Here is a 22,369-nt window from a genome sequence, read left to right as displayed (position 1 = left end):
GTGCCATAGCGACGGAAGCCGGGGAGACGGCTTACGTCCAATTTCGGAAAAAAGCGAAGTCCTCAGCGGGTGGCCCTGGCAACGGGGGAAGGAGCCGCCGCCTGGTTTCGCTTTCTTTGCGGTGAGCGGCACTGGAGGAGGGGGGCGGGGCAGGGAGGAGGAGCGAGAAAGGACTAAGGTTCAGGTTTTTTAAAATTATATATCGTGGGAGCTTCATCACTGGGAACTTTCAAGAAAAGACTCGAGTTCCATCTGTCACAACTGGTACAGGCCGTAGGGGTAGGCAAAGTGGGCTCTTCTATGACACGTGGACTTCAACTCCCAGAATTCCTGAGCCAATCATGCTAGCTCAGGAATTCTGGGAGTTGAAGTCGGCATGTCATAGAAGAGCCCACTTTGCCTACCCCTAGTGTAAGGGTCTCCTACTTGGGTGCGGGGGTTGGACTAAAGCAAAAATGGAGCTTACATATAGCAGATCAGGGTTTCCCAACCTTGGCAACTTGAAGATATCTGGACTTCAACTCCCATAAGTCCCCAGCCAGCATTTGCTGGCTGGGGACTTCTGGGAGTTGAAGTCCAGATATCTTCAAGTTGCCAAGGTTGGGAAACACTGTCATAGATAATGTATATTTTTGAGTGCCTGTGTATATGTATGTACCCATATACATATAGGATGAAATAGTATATTTTGGATGGTCAGTAATAGTAAATATCTTGTATCTCTTTGAGGCAAGGAGAGGCCAGGCACCAGAACCCAAACCCTTGATGTGAGTGACATCAAGTTTGCCACCTTTAAGCCAATCACATGATCAAGCCATTCCTATCCAGTCATATGGTTCATAAGCCACTCCCACCTAGTCACATGACCATCAAGCCATGCTTACAAAATAAGCCACACCCACTGTAAAAAATGGTGTGGCTCTTCACTGCCTACATGGTCCCGTCCAACTCTGTCAATCGATTAAGTAGTATCACCGATAAAATTAGACTCATTTCCCCCCCCCTAGAATAACATATGGAGAGGGGCACAGGCTCCATCTCTTCCAAGCCCCGAGCCCCACGTTGCTCATTTATTCACGCCTGCACTTGCATACAGTAGTCGTCCACTTAACAAGAGTTCACTTAGTGACCATTCAAAGTTACAACGGCACTGAAAATAGTGACTTGTGCCCATTTTTCCACAGGACAGTTGCAGCATTTCCCCCATGGTCACGTGATTTACATTCGGATGCTTGACAACTGACTCACACTTAGGATGGTTGCAAGTGGTCCAGGGGTCATGTGATCCTGTTGCAAACTTCTGACAAGCCAACTCGATGAGGTAACCGGATTCACTTAAAACCACGCTTAACAACTGCAGTGATTCACTTAACAAATATGGCAAGAAAAAAAGATAAATGTGGCAAAACATTTCTCACTTAGCAACATAAATTTTGGGCTCATTTCTGGTCATAAGTTGAGGAATGGCTGTATTTCTGCATACTATCAGGTGCTGCACAAATGCAATCTCAAAGTGTCAATCTTAATGCTACTGATAGGACTCATTCTGGAAACTAAGGTACAGTATCTCTAAAGTGAGAAGCTAACGGGCTGACAGTGCTCAGTAAGCTCACTTATCCCCGAATAATGTACATTACCATTGAAGCAGATCTCACAAAATAAAGTTCCAAACATGAAATTACAGACATCTGGTATTGAGGATTCCACTAGGATGTTCTGCACAAAGCAGAAAAAGGTATTCTGTTAAAACTCAGGACTAAATACAATAATCCCAAGTTTGCTGAATTCTGCAGAATAAAATTCAGAATTTCTTGAGTGCCTTGTTCCATCCTCAAGCAACATTTCTTCATATCATAGTCAGAATACTTATATTGGCAATGTAGATGTCAAAATATTTTAAAATGTTTTGCACACGTAAACTTTTCATGTTTCTGTCAAAGTAAACTGGGCCTAAGAAATGCATTTGCCATAGCAATACAATTCAGCATGTTATTTGAATTAGCTTTAAGTGTTTATGTTCTCAAACATAAAAGCATAATTACAATAAGCCTATAACTTATGCTTGCCCCTTCTTTTCTTTCTCATGCCATCTGCAGTAGAGTGAATGGTGTCTCCCAAATGATGACTTGGTGAAGATCCTGAAGCCCTCAACATGCCTTTAAAGTCAGTTTGCAGGCTAACTCCTTCTAAATTGTCTTAATTTTACTTTGCTAAATTGCCTATTTTTCTTTTGCTTTAATGAATTAGGTACAGCTAACCTATTTTAATTTTTTTAAAAGGTTTCTATTATTATTATTGTATGCCGTCCCTCTCCGAAGACTCGGGGTGGCTCACAACAATAGTAAAAGAATAGTAAAACAAATCTAATATTAAAAGAAATATATATATATATATAAAACCCCAAAAGTTAAAAAACCATGCAACACATACATACCAATCATAAAATATAGGAGCCTGGGGGAGGTGTCTCAGTTCCCCCATGCCTGGCGATATAGGTGGGTCTTGAGTAATTTGCGAAAGACAAGGAGGGTGGGGGCCATTCTGACCTCCGGGGGGAGTTGATTCCAGAGGGCCGGGGCCACCACAGAGAAGGCTCTTCCCCTGGGGCCTGCCAGACGACATCGTTTAGTCGACGGGACCCGGAGAAGGCTAACTCTGTGGGACCTTATCGGCCGCTGGGATTCGTGCGGTAGAAGGTGGTTCCGGAGGTATTCTGGTGCAATGCCATGTACAACTTTAAAGGTCATTACTAACACTTTGAATTGTGACCGGAAACTGATCGGCAGCCAGTGCAGGCCACGGAGTGTTGTAGAAATGTGGGCGAATCAATGGTGCAGATTTGTGGGCTCAGGCCAGATTTCTTTTTTTAACATATTGTACACACTTCTATTATTTAAATTGGCTTTTCCTTGTTTTCCCATTTTGTTTTATTAATTTGTTTTTGGAAAAACATATATAAACATTGACAAAATAAAGTGACATACACAATGTTTATTCCTTCAGTCCCACCTCACCAAGACAAAGTTCTGGCTAAGAAACTGTGACTGCCCAAATGTCTCCCAGTAAATTAGAATCTTTTTTTCCCCCCTATCACAATCCAATGCCAGCAGCCCTTGCTACACTGGTTTACTAAAAAAAAAATCAGCCTATGTACAAAACCTAAACATGAGTTTAAAGAAAATAAATTTAAAATTAGCTATAGGCAAACAGAATCACAGACCAAGTGAAGTAAAATACTCTTCCAATGGTATTGGTTTTATAACAAGGGTTTTAGCTGTTTTTAGTATTGGATTTTTACATTCTGTTTTTGTCACTGTTGTTAGCCGCCCCGAGTCCACGGAGAGGGGCGGCATACAAATCCAATAAATAATAATAATAATAATAATAATAATAATAATAATAATCATCATCATCATCATCATCATCCGCGGATCAGAAGTACCACCTCAGAACTATCACATTACATAGTAAACCACATCAATGTGTCAATGTGATGACCAAACCTAGAAACTAAATCATTTTAAGAAAAAAAAAAGCCTTAATATCCACTCCATATTCAATATTAGTCACTGGGTGAGGCTCTTATCTATTTATGATTCACAGTATCATTCAAATCTTGAAGTAAGGGTTAACAAGGTTGGTTATTTCTTAGATTTAGATTTATTGGATTTATATGCTGCCCCTCTCCGCAAACTCGGGGCGGCTCTTCGGGCATCTGAAACAAAATTTGGAATATCCACAAGATGTTTCCCAGAACACTCTTATCTCATCCTTTCTCCCCCATATATATGAGAGGGTGAAATAGGAACTAGAAGAGGTTACAGGCAGAAGGTACCGGAAGTAGTTTGTTTTTTTTTCACACTGATTCTCATCAGGCCATTGTGGAATTTTTACAGCAGCATTTAAAATACCAGGAATTGACAGCCACAAAAACAGCTGAGATACCAACTCAAGTCATTGCTCCCAGTATAATTATACCAGTCTTCTTTGTTTGCTCATTGGGCATCAGATTACTGCGCTGAGTAACTAACCCACAGGTAGTGCTAAGACTGTTAGGCATCTTGTGCAATCACACCCAATTATAGTGGAGCTACTGGTAGCAGGAGTAGCATATACTGTATACCGAGAGAAGGCTGTGCTAGTCAGCAAAGGTTAAAAGATCTTATCGGGTCCCACGGTCATATATTTCTTTTTCTGTTTCTCCTGTAGTAGTTTTAAGTTTTTGTTTTTAAAAAATCAGAAAATTCCAGGAAAGCTTCATTTATTGAATTCTTGCATAGAAATTGATGCCGTAAATAATGGGAAGAAATAAGAAAACAATGTTTTGACAAAAGATTTAGAGCTTACTTTTCCATGACTGCAATTGCTTGAAAAAAGCAACCACCTCGGAATGTTTTTATGGATGAAACTGGCTAGAATAAGTCAGACTGGTACATAGGATGGTTAAAAAAAAACAACTGTGAAGACTACGGAGGCAGTGAATCCAGATTACTCTCAGCAGCCACAGTCAATGATGTGGAATACTGAGAACGGTATCTGAATGTCACAAATTCCCCTTGCTACCATACATAAAACACCTTTTACTGTATGAACTAGAACTATATACACTCCACTGAAATGTGTCTGTTTTGGGAAATGCTTGTAGCTTAATTTATAGAGACTGCACATCTGTTGTCTAGATCTTGGAAGAGCATGGAAAGTTTTTTTTTAAAGGCTAATACTGTATACTGGAAAAACTAAGTCCAACCAGTCCAAACAGCAAATCAACACATGCCCTTCCAGGTGCAGCGGACTGCAACACCCACAAAATTGGAGTTGTGACATCAACCCTGTCATGCTAACTTAAGACCAAGAAAAGTTATACAGAACACAACAGCAAGCATAGATTTCAAGCCTTCCGAGAGCCTTCAATTTATGAATGAACGTTGTTTTTTAAAAAAAAAAATAAATCTGTTGGGCTGAAGTTCGACATTTGCTTGATTGCAATTTTACTTGCTTTTTTCTCCTGACAAAAAGTCAAAGATTTTGCAATAATATACCCCGATTGTCATCCAATTGAAGAAGTTATGTGAGTAAATATTCCAGGATGCAGGTAGTCCTTGACTTACAATACTTCATTTAGCGACCATTCAAAGTTACAATGGTGCTGAAAAAGTGACTTATGACGGATTTTCAGTTACCACCTTTGCAGCATAACCGTGGTCATGTAATCAAAATTAAGATGCTTAGCAATAGATTCATATTTATGACCATTCCCCGGGGCCATGTGATCCCTTTTGCAAACTTCTGACAAGCTAAGCCAATGGGGAAGCCAGGGTCACTTAACAACTACATTAACAACTGCAGTGATTGACTTAGCAAATGTGGCAAATCATAACATGGGGTAAAGTTCACTTAACAACTATTTTACTTAGCAACAGAAATGTTGAGCTCAATTGTGGTCGTAATTTGAGGACTACCTGTAGTTTAAATCTAAAGACACACTTTGTTTTGACACTGCAGTGGAAATGCTGTGCCTCAAAGGTATTACTGGACTAAAACTGCCACAATTTCTAGGAATTGGTAATGAGTGCACAGTGCACAGTACAACAAGGATCTCAAATATAATTAAATTATCTAGCACTTTTCAATTGCAAAACATTTTGCAAATTAAAATACAGGTAGTCTTTGACTTAGAGCCATAATTGGGCCTAGACCATCCACTAAGCCAGTGTTTCCCAACCTTGGCAACTTGAAGATATCTGGACTTCAACTCCCAGAATTCCCCAGCCAGCAAATGCTGGCTGGGGAATTCTGGGAGTTGAAGTCCAGATATCTTCAAGTTGCCAAGGTTGGGAAAACACTACACTAAGCAATGCAATTGAGTTGTCCAGTTTTATAATTTTTAGTATGTCTGTCAAATGAATCACTAGTTATTAAGCCAATCCATCTTAAAAACTGTTTGTTGGAAGCCCCCTGGGAAGAAGGTTGCAATGGTGATCATGTGACTTCAAACACTAGTCCTTGCACCTACGGCAGTGATGACGAACCTTTTTTCCCTTGGGTGCCGAAAGAGCATGGGGAAGGTGAAAACAGTGTCCCCCCGCCCCCCGGGGGCCGAAAATGGCCTGTTCCCCAATTTCTGGTGGGCCCAATAGGCTCGTGTTTTGCCCTCCCCAGGCCCCAAAGGCTTCCCTGGAGCTGGAGGGGGGTAAAAACGCCCTACTCCACCCCCACCCCCAGAAGCCAAAAACGCCCTCCCAGAGCCTTTGTGCTAGCAAAAAATCAGGTGGCTGGCACATGCATGCACGTTGGAGCTGAGTTAGGGATATGGCTCCATGTGCCACCTCTGGCACCCGTGCCATAGATTCGCCATCACTGACCTACGGCCACTGAAGTGTCCCCGTGATCATGTGATCAAAATTCAGACAAGTAGCAACTGGCAACTATTTACAGCAGTTGTAAATGCATGCCAGTTGCTGAAGCGCCTGAATTTTGGGTGTATGACCATGGGGAAAATGCAGTGGCCATAGGTGCAAGAACTGTATTTGTATTTATTAGATTTGTATGCCGCCCCTCTCCGAAGACTCGGGGCAGCTAACAACAATATAAAAAGACAATGTAAACAAATCTAATATTAAAAACAATCTAAAAAACCCCAATTTAAAGAACCACTCATACATACAAGCATACCATGTATAAATTCTATAAGCCTAGGGGGAAGGGAATTTCAATTATCCCATGCCTGAGGACAGAAGTGGGTTTTAATGAGCTTGCGAAAGGCAAGGAGGGTGGGGGCAACTCTGATATCTGGGGGAAGCTGGTTCCAGAGGGTCGGGGCCGTCACAGAGAAGGCTCTTCTCCTGGGTCCCGCCAAGCGACATTACTTAGTTGACGGGACCAGGAGAAGGCCAACTCTGTGGGACCTAACCGGTCGCTGGGATTCATGCGGCAGAAGGCGGTCCTGGTTGTAAGTCACTTTTAAAATCACTGTCATAACTATGAAGAGTCATTAAACCAATGTTGCAAGTCAAGACATACCTGTATAAAACAAGTCATGTTTATTTTTCCTGGATATTGAGAGAAAGAATATTTCTAAGCATTGTCTGCAGCTGAGGTTCTTCTGTTGAGGACTGAAGACAATAACCAAACCGGGCATTTGAGTGGATTGTTAGAATCATGCTCAAAAAACATGCAGGACCAGGACAAAGACTAAATTTGATTTAATTTAAAGGTACACTTAATTAAATCTGAATTAATTAAATGCAATTAATATTACACTCCATATATTTCATAACTCTTCTCCCACCGATACACTAAACAATTCAACGGCTCTTTTGAAGAGAGTTCTGGGAGCTTTAGCCAAGGCAGAAGTGGGAGGAGAGGATATACAGGGCCCCATGGCCTCAAGTTATGTATCTCTAGTCACAGACTTGGTGGGTGCAGAAAACATACATTTTATAAATTTAATCTTTTAATTGTCCAGCAGGAGACAAGGAGAACTCCGCTTCCACTCGCAACCCCATTTGATAAACCCTCATCTGTACCTGGCCATTTTTGAAATATTAGAAAGTGACAGTGTATTTTGTGCAAATTTTTTTTTTATTTCCACATTTATATCACAATGTGTCCACTGAAAGGACCAATAGCAAAGTTGCTCCCTTCTGTGCCCAAGAACACAGAAGTCTATTTACTGTACATTCACTAAGGCTGTTTTTGCAAGTCGCTTTTGTGATGGATATCCATAAGGCAAACAATATCTAAAGGAATGGTAACAAGTATATTTCCAGCATACAAACAGGCTTCTGTCTCCCCCTTCACAGGACATTTACAAACTAGTAGCACCCTCGGTACAAGTTGGAATTTTCTTTGTTTAACAGGGGGGAAAAAAACACGAAACCCCCACACACCTTCCGCCCCCTCCCCACGCGCTTTCCCGTAGAAAATCTACAGAAAGAGGGTTAACGTGCTTAGGCTGGTGGTGGTGGTGCTGGGAGAACTGTGAACACTTTTTGCAGCATTTCATGGATCTGAATTGAAACTGAAACCAGACTACGCCCTATGAAAGTCTATGGAATGCTGAGCCGAAGGTGGCCATCTCTCCCCTACCCCCATCTCTCTGGCCCTTCCTGCACCGCAGAGCCCATATCATTGCAAGTCACATCTCCACATCAGGGGGACACTTGAAGAGAGATGCAACGTAAAGAAGAACTACCTAGGGGTTTTGCACAGTTTTATGTTTAAAAACCTCTTACTGCCGTATTATTTCTTTTAAAAGAAAATCAAGACAAATAAATAGACTCAACTACTCTTGTGTTAAATGTTTCATTTCCACAATGACCCGCCTGTACCTGCCTGACCTTGGATTTCCGGCATTGAACAAATAGCTGGAAACGGTTTTCACCTTTGGAAAATGAACACATCTGTTTCGCTTTGTTTCCTAACAGCTGGCTTGCTAGAGTTCAGGACTCTACTTGGTGTATTTTTTTAAAAAAATCAAACCTTTTGTTATGCCTCCCTTTTGCAATTTTGTTAGTAAACTGGTAGCAGCACTTCACAAAAAAAGGAAAAAAAAATAACAGGAAAGAAGAAACTGCCAGCGTCCAGCTCTCTCTGACACACCCTCTCTGATTTTGTGAGCCTCTTTCGGCGTGATGGGGGGTAGATGGGGGGATGGCACAGCACCTGGCCACTTTCCTAACCTGCCAGTGTAAAAAAAGAAAAGAAAAGCATCTTAGCAAAACTGTACTCAGTCTAGGCAGACGTAAGGCAGGATGTTCAGGCGCCCTTCATCCCCGTGTGGATCGAGCGATATGCATTGCGTCCAATCATACCAGTTACCCTGTGTATCATAACATCCATTCACGCCAGGCCAGTGTTGGCTGCATATCCTGTCAAGGTCATCCTGTGTCACCTCCCGTGTTACCCCAGGCAAGTCTGCAGGTTTGCTGTGTGGAGCCAGGACGTGGGTTTTCCGGGCTTCTCTCCTAGTGCTTTCCTCCTGCTTTAAATATTCAGACATGAAGTAGTGAGCCCCCGGAGTCTGCACCCCTGAGGAGGACAGCAAACTACTCTGCCTGTTTAAATAGGACTGGATTATTTCGTTCCGGGACAACTCTTTCCAATTCGTCTGTTCAAAGGGACTCTGCAGAGGCGGCTTCGGGTCCTGCTTGTCTGTGCCTGTCCTGTGCTGCTCAGCAAGAGCAGGAAGCTCCACCTGCAAAGAGTCCCTCTGTGCTAAAGTCTTGATCTCGCCCGTCATGGGGTCAAAAGTCAGCCGGCGCTCTTTTTTTAACCGCACGGGCTTGACCCCGCCTTCCACCAGCTGCCCGTCCATGTTGGCCGTGTGGTCTTTGGGCCGGTATTTTTTCTTCTTCTTGCTGTCAGACCCTGAAGCAGCGCTGTCACTGTCCATCCTCGAAGCATCCGGGGATAAATCAATCAAGGGTGCCAAGGACTCTACCGAATGGGAGCCTGCTCCGCTGCCGGGAGAGGCTCCTGCACTGAGCTGAAGTTGGCCCTCGGGCACTCTCGGCTGCTCCTGATCGTGAAGGGAGGATGCTTCAGGGTCCGCTTGATGAGATGCCTCCAGTCTCTTTGCTAGAGCTGGCTGCGGTGACAGCTGTACTAGAGAGGGGGGAGGTGGCGATAAGGGCACTGGGACATCCGGAAGAGGGGGCCTTGGGCATGGGGCAAGCGTCAAGTTCTTGGGAGAGTACGTGGTATGTTGCCGAGCAAACGTTTCCAACCTGACATTCCTGGGACTGAATGAGGAGCAACGGGGACTCCTCGGTTGGCTGGCAACAGCCTCCTCTGCTTTTTCATGCTGCTGCTGCTGCTGCAGCACTGCCGCTTTCAGGAGTAAGGACGTCCCGGACGTTTTGAAGAGTCCCGGAGAGCTGGTGTGAGGCCTCACTGCGTTGATGGGGATCTTGCTGGGCTTGTCATTTTCACTCACCTCCTCCCTGTTGCCTTCTGGCCCCGGGAGAAGGCTCACATCCGGAGGGCTAGGAAAGCTCTCTGGGCTTCCACCGATCCCATTGGTGGGAGGTGGAGAAGAGTTTTGTAATACTTCATAACTGGCTTTGGAAACTTTTGGCAGCGGCAGAGGAAGACCATCCTTGGGCTCACTTTGCCTCTTCCTGTTCCCTGGCTTTGGAGAGTGCAGCTTTTGGACATCGTTTCGATTCTTCACATCTTGGATGGGTTTGGATCCAATCACAGCCCCAGGAGAGGATTCCACTCGGCAGTTGTGAGCCCCGCCGTTGGCTGATCCAGGGGGATTTGGCAATCCTCTCAAGGTGGCTTCGTTCTGTGAAACGGGCTCAATCAGCTTCTGCCAATTCCGCAACAGTTTTTTGGCCCGTTTAGCAAGCTCCTCATTCTTGGTTTTCTTCCTCACGTCGTTGATGAGCTTCCCCAGCCGTGTTTCCTACGGTGTTTTTTTTTAAAAGAACAAAACAAAGAAAATTATTTTAAAAGACATCTCTCATCAAATATCAGGAATGGAGAAACTCCTTTTTTATCTCTCTCTCAATGGGCCTGTATGTTCTGACAAGGCCCAGAGGAGGAAAAGGATTATAGGGCAATTCAAGAGCTGACTCTGAGTCTCGTTTCTTAATCGCAGTCAGAAAAGGCTGAAAAGTACAATGAAGGAGCAAAGAACTTGTGAGGTGGGAAAATATCCAGAAAATTGATTGCAGATTTTGCTAAAAAAAATGTTTCTATTTTGAGAAATGGCTCCTTTTGCTAAAGTTAATTTGTAATCCCCAAAATGTAAATCAAATATGGCAGCTATATTTTGATACAATTCTAATCAACTACAGCCTCAGATTGTGTTTTTCATATGATTCTTCATATGATTTTTCATATGATTCTAATATGGTAAACTAAGAACACTAGAACCATTTAAATAGCAATAGCACTTAGACTTATATATCGCTTCACAGTGCTTTCCAGCCTTCTCTAAGCAGTTTACAGAGTCAGGATACTTTAACCATGAGGGCACACATGTGCAGTGCTTAAAACCAGCTTTCGCACATGCACAAAAGAAAAAACAGCTTCTGTGCATGTGCAGAAACAAAAAACAAGATGGCCGCAATTACGGTGACGCCAAGAGAACCAGTTCAGGGGTATGGCAGGCCTGAGTTACTGCCGGTTCTAGCAACCCAGGTCGCCAAATTACTACAGGTTCCATAGAACTGATCCAAACCCATCTAGTGCCGTATAATGATTTAAGATATTGGACTAGAGCAGAGACCCAGCTTTCAATCTAGCCACAACTACAGAAGGTTTCTGGGTGACTTTAAGCTAGTCACTCACTCTTAGTCCAGCCCATTTCAAAAACCTACCGTATCATTATTGGGGGTGGGGGAGAGAAAGAGCTATTGCTATATACAGCGCGCTATGGACTTTTAAAATCAAATAAATTATCATCTTTCTAAAACTGTTGTATTTCCAAATATATACATTAAATCTAATAAATATTTGGATTTAAATTTTTGACATTTATGATATAAATGCTATCATGTGGTTTGTTTGTTTTTTCAAAAACTCTAGACTTATTTTAATATTACCCCGAAAAAATATTTTGTATAGCATTTGAATCAAAACTATGTTTAGTAAAAAATCAAATTGATAGGTAAAGCAAAAGAATGTTCTTTGGTTAATCAACCCCCCCCCCCGAATCTATAATCATGTGTAACATGAATACATACATAAATTAAATGTTGCAGAATATCCCTATAAAGACCGACCCCATCCAAATATACCTTGAAATGGCAGAATAAATCAAGCTGAATCAAAATCAACAAAGGAAATGAAAGCCATCCTGCACTTAATAAGTCAGGGCAAGCAGAGAATAATCTCAACTGCAAATGAAATTTGTAGCATAAACCAGTTAAAAATTACACTCCCTCTTTTTGACCGATGCTGGCAGAGAAAGCTGGGGGCAGCTTCCACGGAATTCCACAGGCTACAGCAATAGGTGAGCTGTTAACAAGTTCAGGCAAGTTGTCAATAATAATCCTTTTTATGAGTCAATTTTTTTATCACAAGGAGAGTTTAAAATCCACGAACTGTCACAGAATATGGACATTTGATGGTGTGCAACTTTACCCAGTTCACTAAGGTTCAAAATGACCTATTTGCAAATGCTCACAAACATAAACTGCAAAAGCTTGATGTGAATCTGTCCTTGCTTGTTGCATTTCCTTTTAGATGACTCTTATCAAGTTACATTTGGTTAAGATAATAACTTTGGCCAAAATATGACAGGTAATGAATTTAAGTGTCTGTCTTCTCAGGGGATCGAATCTTAGCAGACAAGAAGTGAAAGCGGTGCTTTATTTCTTGTGAGGTAGTTTGCTTAAATTATGTTTATTATTCTTGTTTATATTATTCTTATTTCTACTTGTTTTTATGCATTTGCTTATATTAAATCAGACTGGGGAGTTTCCAAAGCCTTGAATAATTAAAAATATTTATAGTATTTATCCATTCCATATTTATATTTATACGTTCCAAGCACATCCTGATAAGTTCCTAGCACAATTGTCTGGATTAAAAGGTTCACATTTTTATCAACCACAATAATTCACTACTGGGATGTTCTTCTCTCCTTTAATCAACAGATGGACAGAAGAAGGTGGGGAACAAAAGCCATGCAATCAAACAAAAAAAGTTCTGCCTTATTCAGTATGGTATATACACATCCAGTCGGCAGACATTACAAAATTCTGAAAACTGAAAATTAGTAAACACATATTTATGGGGAATTACAAAAAGTAGTAGTTGGTTTAAATCTGCTTATGCTGGGCTCATCTTATTGTGAAGAAAAAGAATCTGAAAAAGGAATTTAAAAAAAAAGAGGCGAAACCACCATAATTCTTGGATGAACAGCTTCCTCTGCCCTCCCATGTTGGAGGAGACTACAGAATGTCAGTCAAAATAGAGACTGGGAATACAAGATTGTGCAATTGCTGGGACCCCTGGAGCTTCTTTGGATTTCAGAGACAGACCAGTAGAATCCAGTTGTTTGCTGTTGTTCTTGTGTCAAAACAGTGAGAGCCCATTTCTCTCAATCACAAAGTATTATCCAGCCTAACAAGAAGTTGAATGTAAGTTTTCAAACTGGAATAAGCGGCATATAACAAAATAGGATAAAAATCCTATTTTTATCAACTGCCATACAAAAAAACGTGTCCAAACGTGTCCCTTAGATTTTGAAACCATGATGTTCTTCTGGCTGGACCTTGTTTGCTTTCAATCTTTCCTGGGAAGATTAAATGAAGTATGCCGTATTTTTCCAGATATCACATCACATGTCCTTCTACAACCTCCTGTAACTCCTCCTACAACTTCAAATACCATGCCTACTACTTCTGGCATTTTCTAGTATTCTATGCAGGGTTTTTTTTTTCCTTATCGGGAAAAATAATATTTGCTGTAGGAACAAACCTCAAGTGCCTCTTTGGTGATGGGGTATTTCTCCAAGCTGGAGATCACTTCCAGTACTGCCACCATATTATGTATCTGTGGAAAAAGACAAACAGAAAGTAAGTATCCTTATGCTTTAACTACTATACCATGTAATGTCACAGTAGACCAGAAGTCTTCAAAATTGGCAGCTTTAAGACTTGTGGACTTCAACTTACAGAATGAAGTTGGCTGGAGAATTCTGGGAGTTAAAGTCCAAAAGTCTTAGAGTTACCAAGTTTGGAAACCCCTACACTAGACAGTAGAGCTGCCTATGTCAGTGGACTCCCTGGAATTCCCTACATGAGAATTGAAATATTTGAAGCAGGCAGCGTCAAAAGATGATGCTTTTCCTGCTGAAAATATATTTCCCTGGAACTCTTTTTTTCCACTTAGGGTTTCCTACTTTTTTTAATAAGTGAAAACATTTCTAATTCTCTGGGTTTCTTTGGCGTTATACTGTAGACACATGACTTAAATAGATTCCAGTATGCTGCCTCCTGTTTTCTGATACTCTAAATTTTATTATTGTCAGAATTGGGATTTTATTCTCAAACTTAGTTATATAAAGCAGCTTAATTATTCTACATGAAAAATGGCTTGAAGGGGTGTCCAATAAATAAAGCACAGAACTCGATTTGCCATAAATAAGATGCCCTTGGTCCATAGCATTGGCTCCAAAAATTAAGGTGTCGTGATTATGATCATTTCCCTGGACATACTAGATGCCATGACACCATCTCAGTGACCTACATTATGAAGCTGTACCTTCTTAATATTGCATGCCATTATCAGGACATGTTCATACACACATATGTAACTAAACACATTTCCACATTTCCATTATTTTTATCTTCTTCATGGCTTGCAACACAAATCTGCAGTGGATACGCTTTCAATTAATAGTAGCAATCCCTAGTAGGAGTAAAGCAATTGGAGCATTAAAAAAAAGGTGCCCTTCAACTATTCTGCCCCTTAAAACGCTTATGAAAAAGATAGCTACAGAAGAGAGTATTGCGAAGTTACTAACATAAAAAGTAATTTAAATGAAGTAATAATCTATGGCTGGCAATAGCAAGGCACTTTTATTAAGACCAACTAAAAACACCTAAGTTCATCAGCGATTCACATTTTTTATAAATAATTCTACTACTATAGTATATAAAGATTGTAGGTATCTTAGAGATTGTATAGCACAACCTAATGTTCAGTAAAGAGAATCACACAATTCTTTTACATTTACCAAACCGTTGCCTAAGAAGGCAACAAGGCAAAAAACATAAACAAGAGTCTGAAGTATACTACTTTTTTTAATGTATATATCATCTATTTTATAAAAGCGTGGTTTAAAATTTTTAAAGGAGAAATCATCAGCTGGGAATGAGGCTGAATGGGAAAAGACAAGGAAATAAATGTGTTTTAACACAATTATTCTGCCTTATATAGTGAGGCTGGGTCATCTCAATCCACCAGAAAAGGGCTGCAAGGTATCATTTCAAATTGCCTGAAGGCAAAAGTTACTACACAGGGACAAAAGGTGTGTCTAGACCAATGGTGTTTAAGTCTGATCCATGAGGCTGGCCTGGAAATAGCAAAGGACCAGCCCACAGACCTCCTGCAGCAAAGTGCTGCAGGAGGCTGTGCAGGCTGAAAATGGAGTACAGTGCGGCCACGTATGGCCCGTGCCCCATTTTAGCTGGCAGAGTGCTATAGAAGCATTCCAAGCCAAATACGTGGTATTGTGCAGTCACACACACTCCCACCATACCCTGTTTTGGCCAGCAAAGAACTTCAAGCTATCCAGGCTGAAAACAGGGCACAGGGGGTAGGAAGTGTGGCACCCTGCTAGCCATTTTGGCCAGCAGGATGCTACAGGAGGTGTCCATCTTATCCCCACCCCCATCCCAAGGAGAACAACAATGCTGATATGGCCCTTGTAGAAATCCAGTTTGACACACATGGTCTAAGCATACTTTCCACAATACTAAAATCATCATATATCAACCTATCCGCAAAAGAAGTTTAATGCCTGTAAAAAAGACAAATGAAAATCAGTAGTATAGCATTTAAGGTATTCTCGGAAGAGGACCGAGAAAATCAGGTTTACAGATAATCCATATCGTACAACAACTGAGCCCAACATTTCTGTGGTTAAATAAGACATTGGTTAAGTAAGTTTTGACTCATTTTATGACCTTTCTTGCCATAGCTGTTAAGTGTAAATACAGCTGTTAAGTTAGTAATAAGGGTGTTAAGTGACTGGCTTCTTCATTGATTTCGCTTGCAGGAAAGGTAGCAAAGGGTGGTCACATGATCCTAGGACACTGCAACCATCATAAATATGTGTTAGTTGCCAAGCATTTAAATTTTGATCAAGCGATCATGGGGAATGTTGCAACGGTTGTAAGTGCGAAAAATTGTCATGTCACTTTTTTCAGCGCCACTGTATCTTTGAATGGTCACTAAATGGTCAAGTGTAAGTTGAGGGCTACCTGCAGTTCTCTTTTACCATGAAAGCCTATTGAGTAATTTTGGCCTGTCACTCTCTCTCAATCCAGCCAACTCACGTTGTTGTAATAAGAAAAAAAACCTGGAGGGAGCACTATGTATGCTATGCACGCTCTACATTCGTAGAAATAGTCACTTTATATCAGTGTAAAGTTACATGGCATGTAAACAGTCCTGTTGTAGAAGAGCCAATTGACTCTTGCAGGCTTCCCTTAAGCTTTCATTCTGAGGAACAGTGTAGCATAAATTTAAAAAAGTCAATAGTCCTAGATTTGAAAGAAAAAAATGGCATAACTTCCTGATGTATCTAAAGAATACATATGTCTGATAAAGCATATACTATCCTCCAAACATTTGAAGGATAAGTCACATACTTTAAATAAGAAACCAAAACCTACGTGAACATGCAAATATATTCAGACTTTTTTGAGAGAAAGCGTAAGGGAAGCCTGCAAGAGTCAACTGGCTCTTCTACAACAGGACTATTTACATGCCATGTATCTTCACCCTGATATAAAGTGCTATCTCCATATACTTAGAGTGTAGTAGAGAAAAGCACATCCAGACTATCTCTTTTACTTACTCACAGTGATTCTAAAGAACTCATAAACACAGTCTCTCTCCTTATGGCAGCTGAAGGAACAACTGCCAAAGAAGAGTGAGTAGTAATGTAAGGGCCTGATCTGAAATATGGCAAATGATAAAACTCTCAAGAATTATTAACAAAGGCCAGCACTGTAGTTTTAACTTAGTATAATCATTCAGCTTAATATAATCATCAGTATAAATGTTCTGAATGTTATGCCTATAGATTTTTGAGAATAATTTGTTTCCTTAGCTCTCATATATGTGAGTCTTTTACTTGGGATGTTTCCATGTAGTTAAACATAATTTTATGTGCTTTCCATTGGGCCTTATTTTTTGCAAATTATATGCATGATATACCAGATGAGTAATTTACAACAGTTACCGTAGTTACCCATTAGAGCTACTGCTCTGTTAGACAAAACATTTTAAGTAAAAGATAATATTTTTTTAAATTTTCTAGAAAGTATAATAAAAATAAATAAACTCATTATAATAAGTTGATATTGAATAAGAAGTCCAAAGATTCAGGATAATGAGGCTTTACTTAAATAATATCCATCTCACACCTCAAAAACAGGGTTATAAGAGCAGCATAGAAAGGAATAGTTGCAAAAAATACAGGCTGGATGTGAAGGAATTAGGAGATGCCGCAAGCTGAAGTAATAAATAATTTTATAAATTTCAATGGAGTACAGCTCAAGACCCTGCTCTACAAATATTCTGGGACTGGGAGAATGAGAACAAAAATGCAGTAAAATTTCCCCGCTCGGACCCATGGAATATGATTGTACAAAGCAGATTCACACATAGCTAATACATGGTGGATTAGGGATAATGCACAAAAGCAAAGCAAGGAAAGGCAAAGGTACTCTTATATTAGTACAGAACATATAGATGCTCAGAGAAAGAGGTCAGATGAAGTACTGTATTTCAAAAAGCCCTTAAAACAAAATAATATTAGCCCAAACCATCGCAAGTCACCCTCCTCAGCCCCAGCAAATAAATACCAAATTATTGCTCACTGGCAGACCATCACTGTCTATCTCTGAGCTATACTACACAACTTATGCTATTCTGAAGAAGCAAAAAAGAAGGGGAGGGGGGAGAGGGAAAAATAGTGTCAGACAAAAAAACACTACAGATTTGGATAACTGAGGGAAGAGAATGAGAATACAGTAAATAATCAGCAAAGAACTAAAAACAAGCTTCAGGCAGCGCTAATTATTGGGCATTATAGAATACAGTTGGGAAGATGATAAAAGATCCAGAGACTCCAGAAGAGGACTATAGACAATCCTTTTCATGTAGTACCTACTTTTTGGCAAAATATGGGAGGAGGGAGGCGAATTGCTCCAGCAGCCACGCAAATGGAGGAACAGAGAGAGAGAAAGAAAGCAACAAGAAGAGTAGTGTTCAGATTCCAAACCTTCCTGCCACCAACCCTATCCGATGCATAATTTGTGTAGATGTTTCCCAAACTTGGTAACTTGAAGACATCTGGACTTTAACTCCCAGAATTCCCCAGCCAGCATTTGCTGGCTGGGGAATTCTGGGAGTTGAAGTCCAGACAACTTCAAGTTGCCAAGATTGGGAAACACTGGTAGATAAAAGAAATCTACAGACTGACTGTCTCTCTCAGACCCCCCTCCCCCCCCAAAGAGATACATACACCTCCAACTACAGGAATCCTATCTCTAAGCAGGATAGAAGATGGTTCTCCTTCTCCCTAGTGTCTTTTGACCAAGACTTCTTACACATGTGGTGGACCACAATCCACCATACTTTCAAGTCAGCATGGCTCATGTCACCTGGGACTGAACAGGGACTGTTGAAGGAACAGAAAAACAAGGCAAGTAGTTTGAGACAAGCTGGAGAGATCCATCCTTTTGGACCTATCAGGCTTTTTACTCACATTGCTGTTGGGGTCGATGGCCTGCAGCAGCCGGTCCCTGATCTGCTGCGGGGACGGTCCCGGAGCCGCTGTCATTGCCTCCCTGGGGGGAGGAAGAGCCCCGGGCCCAGCAGATTGGGGGCGAGAGGAGGCCCCACCGCCCTCCCCTCCTCCCTCCCTCCCTCGGTTTCTCACTCGCCGGCCTCGCCGCGGGGCAACCGGAGCCGCATGTTCCGCTGGGCTCAAGCGCCCCACCAGTCAGGGGGAAGGAGGCTCTCGCGACCGCCCTCGGGAAGCACGGGGAGAAAACAGCCTCGGCCGACACGTCCTGGACCCACCGGGGCCGCCGCTCGGCGCCGCTCGGCTCCACCGAGGAGACGGAGGAGGAGGCCGAGCTCAACTGTGGCCAGGAGCCAGCCCCGCGCAGTGCATCCTGGGACACGCCCGACGCTGACGGCGCCCGACGCACGGACGCAGAACGTCGCGTCTGTGACGTCACGACGCAGGGCGTCGGGTACTCCCGCCAAGAGCATTGATCTGCTTGGGAGGGAGGGAAGGAGAGAGAGTGAGAATTCGGCCTTCTGTTCGTTCCGTGCGTGTCCGCGATAGGTACTCGCAGGCGGGAAAAGTCGGAGCCATCCGCGCCTGCGCAGAAGATCCCGCGGAGATGACTGGAGAGAGAGGTAGAGGGAGATAGAGCCCCGAGCGGCGGCGGAAAGCTTTAGAAACGGCAAAAGGCGGGAAAAGAGCCGTTCCTGTCACTAGCGCATTGGTAGAATAGAATAGAATTATTTATTGTCCAAGTGTGATTGCACACGCAAGGAATTTGTCCTTGGTGCATGTTCCTTCAGTGTACATAAAAGAAAAAGATACATTTGTCAAGAATCATGAGGTACAACACTTAATGATAGTCATAGGGGTCAAGTAAACAATTATTTTAATTATAGTCCATTTGCAAAGTACGAATATATGTTTCTGTCTTCGCGCTTCACAGTCGTTATTGTCACATCTTATTTCTCTCATCTTGCTAGTAATGAAACCAATCCTCACTTTTATTTACAAATTGGGTTACAAATGATAATTCTGGAGGGATAAAACGGGCATCTCTTCTGAGGGACGGCTATATAATTTGATCATTATTTAGCCCTAGTACGAGATCATCTTGGAAGGTGGAGAACGATTTCTCCTCAAGATTCCCCCCCCCCCCCCTTAGTGGGCACCGTTACCACAGAAGACTACAATTCCCAACGGGCATTCGTTTAAAGAATCCCAAGTTTGAATGGAGCTGTCACTTTAATACGTTTTTTTGTTCCAGGCCAGCTATTCAGACGCGCACGTTGTTGATCTACACACACAATTTCCCCAAGTAATGGAAGCAGACAAGTTATCTAAGTGAGCAAAAAGATAACCAAAATGATGCTGCAATCCTTGATTCTGAATAGTTTTCCAATATGCTGGCTCTGTTAAAAAGTGCTATTGCTAACATGCTGTTATGCCCTTTGTTAAAAGGGCATTATAAATAAATGTTTATTATTAAAAGCGAAAATAGGTGAAAAGGACAAAACAATGAGCTATGGAGAAAAGCACTTTCATATTCCTTCCAGTTTACACATACAGTTCCTTATATTTTTGTAACTTAAAGGTATTGGGCATTGGTCAGCTGATTTTCAGCCACCCTGTGTTGGATTATTGGTATTATTTGGAAAACAGTTTGAGGAAAGAATGTAATACTGTATGGCAGTTCTTGATAATTGAAATTCATTTATTTATTATTTATTAATTAGATTTGTATGCCATCCCTCTCCAAGGACTCTTGGTACTTTTATCCAACAGTCATTACTTTGATCTTTTGGATTTGGGCGCCTCATTGTTTCAGCCACTTGCCATTCCATATTTATGCACCTTTGCATTTAAAAGCATTGTATGCAGCATTAAATTGAATGAAGACATCATGTAGTTCATTAAGCTTATTACACATCACAATTACCAGAAATGTCATTTGCTAGACAAGTCGGTAAACATTTTACATTCTGCTCAGAAACAGAGTCTGTTTCAGTTATTCGTTGACTTCAGTATATTTGAGATATACAGTACTTTCAACACAGCACGTTTACCATAATCATTCAGATAATGGCAGATTTCTCAAAATATAGATGCACCATAACTCTCTAATTCAGTATTAGAGTGTATTGTTCTCTATTAGTGAAACCACCAATATGATAAAAAGTAAAATGTGGGCCTAGCCTTGGTGTTGCAGTGGTTAGAGGGCAATACTACAAGCTACCTCTACTTCTGCTGCCAGCAATTTGGCAGATTGAATCTCAGTAGGCTCAAGGTTGACTCAGCCTTCTATCTTCCAAGGTCAGTAAAATGAGGACCCAGATTGTTTGAGACAAGATGCTGATTCTCTGTAAATTACTTAGACAGGGCTGTAAAGCATTGAAGTGGTATATAAGTCTAAATCAGTGAAGGACTGCTACCAGAATGGTAAGGTGCTCCATTCTGGTAGGGATTTTGAGAATGCGTGTGCAGCTGCGTGCTCCTGACACATGCATGTCCCTGTGCGAAATTTCGCTTCTGCGCATGCGCAAGTAAAATCTTATGGGAAGATGCGCAAGTGAGGTTTTGGTGATTTTCGGTGATTTTTTGCTTCCATGCATGCGCGGAAGCAAAAGTATCAAAATCTCACTTGTGCACGACTTTCCTTGCTATGCAGAAACAAAATTTCACGCCGATGGGCGCATGCACATGCCCGCGACAGAATCAGAGGGCACAGTGGTAGCGCCAAAGATAGCAAGCCTTCCCTGGTCTAAATGCTATTGGTATTTGGAGTACATTGTACAGGTCTCAAGACTACAACTGAGCCTCAAGTTTATGTTGCTAAGTTAAACTTTTTAAAATGAATTTTGCCCAGTTTTATGACTTTTCTTGTCATAATTTCAGTAAATCATTGCAGTTGTTTGAACTTGTAAATAAATGGTTGTAAGCTGTATGAAAATGAAAAATAGGGGATATCTAGATATCCAGGATGGCTGCTTAGGAACATTTCATGATAAATATTTATAAGGATAGTAAGAGAGAATACAAAAAAGAGGAATTGAAACATTAAGCAAGAATTATTTGGTATATCAGGTAACATATAAAAAAAAGTCTTTGAAAAAAAGGGAGTTTCCTGGATGCATCTCTCCAATGTTCTTCTCAATGTGCGGAAATGACAGCTGTCTTCTTCCAGGATTTCCCCCTAATTCCCCAGTTTATTTCAGAGCTGCAGATCAAAATTATTCACTTAGCATCAAAAAACACCTTCCATGCTACTTATTTTTAAAGAAGACTCAGATGTGTTTATCTACTTCTACTTTCTCACTTTCCTACTTTGATTTTTCTGGAGCTCAATCCTTGTTTATCAGCTAGGATTTGATCAAGGTGTGTGTGTGTGTGTGTGTAAAACATTTTTGCTGAAAAAGAAGGGAGAGACTAGTATAGAGCTATTTCAAACAATTTTGCTCTCATCAGCTAGCCATAACCTTAGCAGGATTTGAATCTGGGCAGTCTGCCTGTAAGGCAATAGCTTTAACCTCTAGGCCACAAGTTCTCCTTGACAAAAAAAAACATATGTATATATATAAGGCTGATTATTATACAATGCCATTACTGTATTATATAATGCCATGGCATAGTAATAATGCACAGTTTTGTGCCTTGTATTTGTACGAATGAAAATTTATTTATGAAAGTTTGAATATGTGAGACTCATGAAGAAAAAAGAACAGAATTTTCCCTAGGAAGATATCAGTCTATGAACCATATGGAAAGGTTCCAGAATGAAGACACAATAAAAGGCAGTTTTCAACACAACAGACAATTCCTATGTGGATTGGGTAAGGCAATGTCTGTGGAGATGCTCAGTCATCCAGGTCAAAGGTGCTT

At 41.3% G+C, this 22,369-nt stretch overlaps 1 protein-coding gene and 1 long non-coding RNA gene across 4 annotated transcripts; one reads left to right on the top strand and one right to left on the bottom strand.

Moving 5' to 3' along the window:
• On the top strand, nucleotides 1-12,728 carry LOC139165199 (uncharacterized). Of its 3 annotated transcripts, none has more exons than XR_011558762.1 (4): nucleotides 1-121; nucleotides 1,185-1,321; nucleotides 2,097-2,163; nucleotides 12,612-12,728. It is a non-coding gene; the product is annotated as an uncharacterized lncRNA (long non-coding RNA). The 3 variants fall into 3 exon arrangements; XR_011558761.1 differs by lacking the exon at nucleotides 12,612-12,728 and adding an exon at nucleotides 4,783-4,938; XR_011558760.1 differs by lacking the exon at nucleotides 12,612-12,728 and having other exon boundaries at nucleotides 2,097-2,278.
• Nucleotides 7,563-18,933, bottom strand: MED26 (mediator complex subunit 26). Its single transcript, XM_070748240.1, has 3 exons — nucleotides 18,464-18,933; nucleotides 13,438-13,512; nucleotides 7,563-10,411 (listed from the first exon to the last, which is right to left on the bottom strand). The coding sequence occupies exons 1-3, from the start codon at nucleotides 18,536-18,538 to the stop codon at nucleotides 8,729-8,731; spliced, it is 1,833 nt and encodes a 610-aa protein (XP_070604341.1). The 5' UTR covers nucleotides 18,539-18,933; the 3' UTR covers nucleotides 7,563-8,728.
• Between the last annotated feature and the right edge of the window lie 3,436 nt (nucleotides 18,934-22,369).

Source organism: Erythrolamprus reginae, chromosome 1 (genome assembly GCF_031021105.1).
Source record: "Erythrolamprus reginae isolate rEryReg1 chromosome 1, rEryReg1.hap1, whole genome shotgun sequence".
Taxonomy (NCBI): domain Eukaryota; kingdom Metazoa; phylum Chordata; class Lepidosauria; order Squamata; family Dipsadidae; genus Erythrolamprus; species Erythrolamprus reginae.
The sequence above is the reverse complement of the archived record's forward strand: the minus strand, read 5'-3'. Positions and strand labels throughout refer to the sequence as shown.